The sequence below is a fragment of the Sinocyclocheilus anshuiensis genome, unplaced genomic scaffold (assembly GCF_001515605.1).
Source record: "Sinocyclocheilus anshuiensis isolate Anshui unplaced genomic scaffold, SAMN03320099.WGS_v1.1 scaffold206, whole genome shotgun sequence".
In the NCBI taxonomy this organism is placed as follows: domain Eukaryota; kingdom Metazoa; phylum Chordata; class Actinopteri; order Cypriniformes; family Cyprinidae; genus Sinocyclocheilus; species Sinocyclocheilus anshuiensis.
The window spans coordinates 551,215-559,315 of NW_015542358.1; the positions used below are offsets into that span (position 1 = coordinate 551,215).

General features: G+C 36.3%; 1 protein-coding gene across 1 annotated transcript in view; it reads left to right on the forward strand.

Moving 5' to 3' along the window:
- Positions 1 to 6,687: 6,687 nt before the first annotated feature.
- The window catches only part of LOC107691825 (voltage-dependent L-type calcium channel subunit beta-2-like), a 33,465-nt gene continuing 32,051 nt past the window's right edge, over positions 6,688 to 8,101 (forward strand). Inside the window, exon 1 of the mRNA XM_016490631.1 lies at positions 6,688 to 6,939. Within this exon, the coding sequence (XP_016346117.1) occupies positions 6,895 to 6,939 (45 nt within the window). The 5' untranslated portion in view covers positions 6,688 to 6,894. The remainder of the gene's footprint in view (positions 6,940 to 8,101) is intronic.

An 8,101-nucleotide genomic window follows, 5' to 3' on the forward strand; every position in this document is an offset into this window, starting at 1 on the left:
ACTATAATAGTATCTCAATACTAAACTAAGTCTGATTCATACAATTTCAACATAAAAAAGAGGAGGGATGATTTGCGTGAAAGTGATAAAACCAAAACACAGTAAAACCCTACCATTCATCCTGCCTTATTTTCATCAAAATACTTTCCAGTCAAATTCACACTCTTCAAAAGAAATATATATATATATATATATGTGTGTGTGTGTGTGTGTGTGTGTGTGTGTGTATAAAGAAATCAACTTCCACTTTAAATGTTTTGAACCCTCAAAAATGGTTTCTGTGCCATGTATTTAATTAATTGATGTATGATTTTTTTGCTCATTTCTGACAGGTCTCACAAGTAAATGTCTTGGATACAAAATACAGACTCAGATTCTGCACTGGACCGTTTCACTGGCCTGAAAATCTTTTTTATCTTATAAACAGAGATGTCTGGATTAACATCCACAACATTGTACGCTCTGTTAATCTTTTACACTTCTGGCCTTTTTTACTACAAATGCATGGTTGCCCAAAGACAAGCCAGTGCCTTTACAGTGCTAATCATATTGCTGAGCTTGGTTTTGTTGCTCAACAGAGGAACTGAGCGATGCTTTCAAGCAGGACAACAGAGATTTGGCATTGATTTGACTTGTATGTGCATTGGTCAAGGTGAATAAAAACCTGTAATACATCTGTTTATCAAGTGATCATGATTCTTCTGAAGGCGTGGATTAAACTGTTTGATTCATATCGATTATGATTTACAATGTGTTTTTGAACATTTTGAAGCATCAAAGTTTTGGTTGCATGGCTTTCAATGGAGGGAGAGGAATCATTCATTAAAAATATCATCATTTGTGTTACTAAGATGAACTAAAGTCTTATGAACTGGATTCTGTTCTATTTTATATGCCATGTGTCATTATTGAGATAATATTATAGTTTTTAATAATATTTTAAAATAGTTTTTATTTTTATATTTTCAATTTTCTTTTAAATTTTAGTTATTAGTAATTTTGTTGTATTTGTATCTTTTTTTTTATTGTCTATATAGTGTTTATTTGTTTTTATTTCAGTTTTAGTTATTTTAGTTCAGGCTTAAAGTTTGTTTTGTATTATTTCAGTTAACCTTTTTTTATTTCAAGTAACGGAAATGTTTTGTGTGTGTGTGTGTGTGTGAGCTTTTCGTTTTAGTTAACTATAATAACCCTGCTATATGTTTACTGCTTATGATCTTCATTAAGTAATTTTTTGGTGATATTTTTCTCCGTGTTGTCTGGGGACAATGACCAGTGTTCACAAAACTACAACTTTGGTTGTGCTGACGAAGGTTGTGTGAAACACATGCTGTGGTAACAAACAATTAATATTTCATAATGTCAATAACAACATATTTTTTTCCTGTTTATGCAAAATGTCTTTTCCTTTCATGTCAACCCCATCCAGAGGAGGATCCTCTCATTACAAACTCAATAGAAATTCAGATGTCTGCAAATGTGTTCTCTGCTAAATTTGGACTTTTAATCTTCTGTTCATTTCAACTGCAAATGTAATATTTCATGCCGTTGGATCTTATCAATAAACTGTGTAGCGAGAGTCTACTTAATGCATTTATTTATTTATTTATTTATTTAATATTGTGTTTTTTATTTTGGAATTTCTCTTCCTTCAGTTTTTGGGTCTTATGTTGTAACATCAACCAGAGTACCGCCATGAATTTGCTGCACCAGCATTTGCTGTTTACCATCTTACTGCGTAGTTGTCCTTGGGATTTAAAGGAATAGTTCACCCAGAAATATACATTTGCTGAAAATGTACTCACCCTCTGGATGTCCAAGATGTAGATGAGTTTGTTTCTTCATCAGATTTGGAGAAATGTAGCACTGCATCAGTGTCTCACCAATGGATGCTCTGCAGTGAATGGGTGCCGTCAGAATGAGAGTCCAAACAGCTGATAAAAACATCACCGTAATCCACACCACTCCAGTCCATCAGTTAATGTCTCAAGAAGTGAAAAGCTGTGTGTTTGTAAGAAACATTTGGGTGTTTTAACTTTAAATGTTCACTTCTGGCCAAAATCCATAACAACGCTTCCTCCAGTGAAAAGGTTTATCTCCTGTTGTCTCTCACATCAGAATCCACCCACATATTTGTTTAGGACTGTTTTCTCTTGTAAACGGTGCTTGATCTGTGCAGATTTCTCTCCTGATTCAGACCAGATGACGTTTTCACTTGAGAAAGCAATATTATGGAAAGAGGACTCATATTTTGGCTGGAAGCAACAGATTAAAGTTAAAAACATCCTAATGATGGATTTTCTCTTACAAACATGCATCTTTTCTCTTCTCAGGACGTTAACTGATGGACTGGAGTGGTGTGGATTACTTGTGGATTATTGTGATGTTTTTATCAGCTGTTAGGCGTGTCACTCTGACGGCACCCATTGCAAGTAATGTAATGCTAAATTTCTCCAAATCTGTTCTAAAAAAAAAAAACTCATCTATATCTTGAATGGCGAGTGTGAGTACAGTTTCATTATTCCTTTAAACTTACTATGTACTAAGTGTCTTAATTTGTTGTGATATTTATTATTTTGGGAGTGTAATGGCGGTGTGCAGAAATCCATGAAAAATGAAGAAGCATGAAGAAACAAACTCATCTACATCTTGAATGGGCTGAGGTTGAGTACATTTTCATTTTTAGGTGAACTATTCCTTTAGACAGACTCGGGTTTGGTTCGCTGGTGCACATACGAGTTTTGAAGACAAAGCAACTGAAATCGCCCACAAAACACGGCTCTGCTCATGTTGAGCAAAAGGTTTCTCATTTTTTAAAGTTTTACTTTGTTTCTGGACTGATGTTAATCAAAAGTTTTGCTCGGTTAAAATTGAACGCAGTCTGTCGTGTGATGTCTGCAAGGCTTTTTGAAGGAACTGCATATTCAGAGGCCATCTGTTAAACTGTTTTTATCAAGGACACGCCACTACTTTGCAAAGACTTGAATAACGTTCACAGGATGAATATTGAACACTGCTGCAGCACCATCTGTTTCTCTATGAAGGTGTGCTGACACAATGTTTAAGATACTTCGGTAGCATTTTATGTTACAGTCCAGTTCTACACGTATCTACTATTAACCCTGAACCCAACCGTAACCCATATTAAAGGGACAGTTCACCGAAAAAGGATCATCATTTACTCACCCTTAGGTTGTTCCATTTCTTTCTTCTGCTGAACACAAAAGAAGATTTTTTTAAGAATGTTAGTAACCAAGCAGTTGCCGGTCCCCATTGACTTCCATAGCATTATTTTTCCATACTATGGAAGTCAATGGGGACCAACAGCTGGACCAACAACCTTCACAATATCTTCTTTTGTGTTCAACAAGAGAAAGATGGTCAGTCTGACGAAAAGTGCAGTCGTAATTCTCATAACACTTTATATCTTTACAGTACGTGATTATACTTATTTGACTGAATAAAAAAAATAAAGGGGTTTTTCCTGTCAATGGCCTGCATGCTGATGGATGAAAATAGATAGATGGATGTACTGTATTTACTGCATGTATGCTATTGAATATGAAGCAAAACTTAAATATTTAACAATTAAAAGTAGCTAAAACTCCAGTGGAAACTAATAGTTGCACATTAATGCAAATGCAAGCTCAACTGGGTCATGAAACACAAAAATACTTATTTTAGACAATAACAGATATGCACACGTCACATTTTAAAATAATGCTATACATACAAATGTATGGTTTAATGGAAAATTAGTATTTTATATTAGTTCTCATTTGAAAACACACAGAAAGTGGCATAGGGACGGTTTGTCGGAGTAATTGGAAAGAAGGACGCACAAGGACATGTTCGCATTATTCATGAATTGATTTCCATCCGGGACATGACAGCGTCCTCTGCACAAACCAGCTCCAACCAGATCAAACACACTTGTGTAGAAGTTTCCAGTGAGTCTGAAGACCTTGATTAATTGGTTTCGACATCAATCCATTTCTGGACTAAAGCAAGATTTTATTAATATTATTATTTTGATACTCATTTTGAGTCATTTAGAAAGAAATATCCATGAACATATGCTGTCTTAAAGCATCTCTTAAATTAATTAATCCTGTGACCTGCTGAGCAGGTTTTGTTCAGAGAATAAGTTGCTATTGTTACTTACATACCCTGAAAGTTACCTCAGGTTTTGGAGCCAATATGTGAGAGTATCTGTTAATATACCCATTTATGTCCCATAACCTGTTTTCTGGAATAACCCCTTGAAATATAGCAACCAATTGCTGTGAAACAAACTGATGCTCTGAACTAATATTCAGGCGAGGTCTCCCTCTAGTGGGCTAGAGCATGTCTAGGATTGATTTGTTTTAGGGTCTTAGATGGTTTTAGGGGTTTAGGCTGGCTGATAACAGGGATCTCCATACCAGAATCGCCTGGTATAATGTTATGCAATGCTCTGAGCCCTATACCTGAGCACTTTCTGCATCATTTGTATCCAAAACCTCTGGCCCCCTTTTTATACAATCTGAGATTCATTCTCACATGTTGCAACTAAGCAAAAATGTATTATATTTAAAATTTATATTAAATTCATTAGCTGAACTTAAGAGTGCGTTTTTAACAAGTAGGACTTAAGCACATCTTTATGAGTAATTTTATAATTGTCTTTGAAATATGATTACAGTGTATGAATGTATTTACGGTAACCTAAAATATAGCACATGGGGAACAAAATACAACACAAGCCTGACATGACGCCCCCCTCCGGAAGGCGCGTCCTCGCGCCATACAACATCAAATGGATGGGAGGGTGGAAGCGCCTTGGAGATCCCTCAGGACAGGCTTGGACAGGACAGGATGCCCCAAGGAAGTCCCAGATCCGGGCGCCATGGCAGATCTGGCAGTTCGGGGCGCCATGGCGGATCTGGCAGACTCGGAGACCACATCTTCGGCCCTGCGAAACGTGCGGCAGTTTCCATGCCGCGGGGAAAACAAGGAAAACAATAAACTTTGAAAATAGAAATAAAACTGGGAGAAGGGGCGCCACTTACTATTTTGTCTGGTCCGGTATTCTGTCACAGGTTCCACTACTGAGTGGAGTGCGGAGCAAGGAACGGAGGGAGACGAGGAGTACATCAATCCAGAGACTTTTAATAACTTAAAGGAAACATGGAAAACTCACGTAGAACATGTAGACATGAACAATACCAGACGCTGAACTAAAAACAGGGAACACTATTTAAACACAAGACGAGGGGAAGACGAGATACACCTGGGATCAATGGAAATAAACGGGGAACACCTGGAATTAAATCAACATAATCAGGACAGGAACAGGAAGCTAACCAAATATGGGCATAAACACTGGGACACAGGGAGCACATGGGGAACAAAATACAACACAAGCCTGACAGTATACTAGTAATACAATGATTTAATATACTTACTACATAAAGTATACTTAAACTTTACTTAATAAAATGAACCTGAAGAACACTTTTTGTAAGGGACGCTCTACCTTGTCCTTACATTTGCACAAACTCAGGCCATGTACAGTACAGAAAACGCTGCTACACCTTCTAAATGACATACTATTATTTCAACAGCATCAAGATAAACTAAACTAAGTACTAAACTAAATATTATCTAATTATATCACACTTTATAACAAGTATACACTAATAAAGTACTTACAAATCATTAACAAACTATTCGTTTTTTCATAGTTTAGAAATTGTATTCGCTACATTGGTAATGTATTAATAGGCGATATATAGTGAGTTCTTCATTCATTGCCACTGTAATGAATAATTAATTATTATTGTTTAATTAAATCGTAGTAAAGGATTTGTTAATTATTATAAGGAGTGAATAGTTCTCACTTTAGGTCACTGGAAATGAGAAAATGTCATTAATTAAGTTCTTGAAACCAACCTTTATTGAACCTTAATTGCACTCACTATTTGTATAGAATCTATTAATGTATTAACCACAGTTTATAAACTATGAATTACTAATAGTTTGCAAATGCTTTGTAAGTGTTTTATTACTATAAATTGTTACCTTTCTATTTATCTGTCTGTCTAGACCAGTGGTTCCCAACCCTGGTCCTGGAGGCACCCCAACACTGCACGTTTTGCATGTCTCCTTTCTCTGACACACCAATTTCAGGTCTACTGTGCAAAAGTCTTACGTTTCCATATTTGGTGACTTTTGTAAAAAAAAAAAAAAGAAACTGTTCACAAATCAGCTGTTGAGAGCAGTTTTCAAGGGGAGGAGTTTGGCAGCGCTGCCTTGGGGAAGGAGAGCAAGAGGACAAATGTACAGCGTTTCTCACTTGATTGTGAGGAGACTTTTTCCGCTCACATCTGTCTTATGTTACAGTCAAAACCACAGAAGTATTCAAAAAGAGGCTGGATTCTGAATACGTCAGGTGTTACTTGCATTCAGATACATGTGTACTAAACATTAAAGAATTATAGGGCTGTCACTTTAACATGATAATAATTATCCCCTGATCTGTATTAAGTGATTTTTTTGGTATGTGTGTGAGTGTGCATGTGGTAATGTGCATGTCTGTCTGAGAGCATGGGTTGTTTGTGGGATGGACTGTCATGGTTTTTTTCTTAGCGTGGGAAAGAGAGAGAGATTTCTGGGTTTAGCAGAGTAACTTGATGTAGTTTTGGGAGGAGAGAGAATGTAGACGAACACACCATTCATTTTACAAGCACATATTTGAGCCCCTTCAAACTCAACCCACAGGAGCGAGAGGAAAGCGCTCTTCCCGCTCCCCCTTCTCTTACTAGGACTGTTTGTAGAGCAGCTGGGTGGAGTAGAGCTCTCTCACACACTCATACTGCACACACACACACACACACACACACACACTCACAGATGGTCATAGACATGTACCTCTCAACCAGCGAGGAGTCTGATTTGGTGAGTCCCAAATATCTTATGTTTTTTGTCATTCTTTGCGATGTTCGATATCCATTTTCTGCTCTTTTAAACAATGCTGGGCTCCTTTCTGGAAGTTTCTAGGCTAGGATTTTGTGGGTGGGGAAAAACACATTTCCTGAAAGTTTCCTGAACTTTTTTTTCCCCACAGCCTTGCATTGATGTGTGAGTGTGTTAGAGACTGTACAAGTGTCTTCCCTACATATGTGATGTGTTTACACTGATTATGGAATAAACACAGCTTTTAGACATACAGAACTTTAGGTTTCTAAACTATTGTCTGCAAGTTTTTGGCATCATAAAACTCAAGGAATAATTCATGGGAAATCCTATAAGGCTTCTGTAATGTCTAGATCACTTCCGTACGTTCTCTTTCTTTGTTAAGATTATTTTAATGCGTAACAGACGCAACATTCATACGTGTTTCCTCCTGGGTTCGTCATGAGGCTATAAATAAAAATACAGTACTGAAAGTTTTAATTTTCAAGTTTACAATTAATATATTTGAAAATAAAATGAAGATTTTAGAAGTTGTATTATTTACAGATTTTTTTACAAATAAAATATAAATTATTATCTGCTTGATTAGCAAAGCACTTTGATGAAAATGTCATGCATCCACCTTTTTTTGCATTTAGCATGTGTTTTTCTTGATTGATGGACCAAAATAATTCTGGGTAAATATTTTTTTTCCAGAGATAGTCATCTTCAGGACAAATAGCTCTCTACAAAATAAATGAAAAATAAAATAAAACCCAAGGATAAATGAGAAAGAGAAAGACACAGATAACTTAAACTACTAATTACAACCTACTCTTAAATGCAAGCAAATCACTTAAATAAATGACTAAAAGTAAAGAGCACATAGTGACATTTTCCTAGTGTGTGAGTGTGCGTGAAAATCTGTGTGATTTAGTCGATATGTGTAATTATCCATATTGATATCTTGTGTTCTACTTTAAAATGACAGGGTGGAACATGATCGAATGCATCAGAGTGAATTTCTGTGTTTGTGTGAGTGTGTTTTCATGATCTCTTTGACCTCTCAGAAAGAAAATCTGTGCTAAATAGCTTGAGGAGCACAGCTGTGACATGACTCTATGTGAGTGTGTGTGTGTGTGTGTGTGTGTGTGTGTGAGAGAGA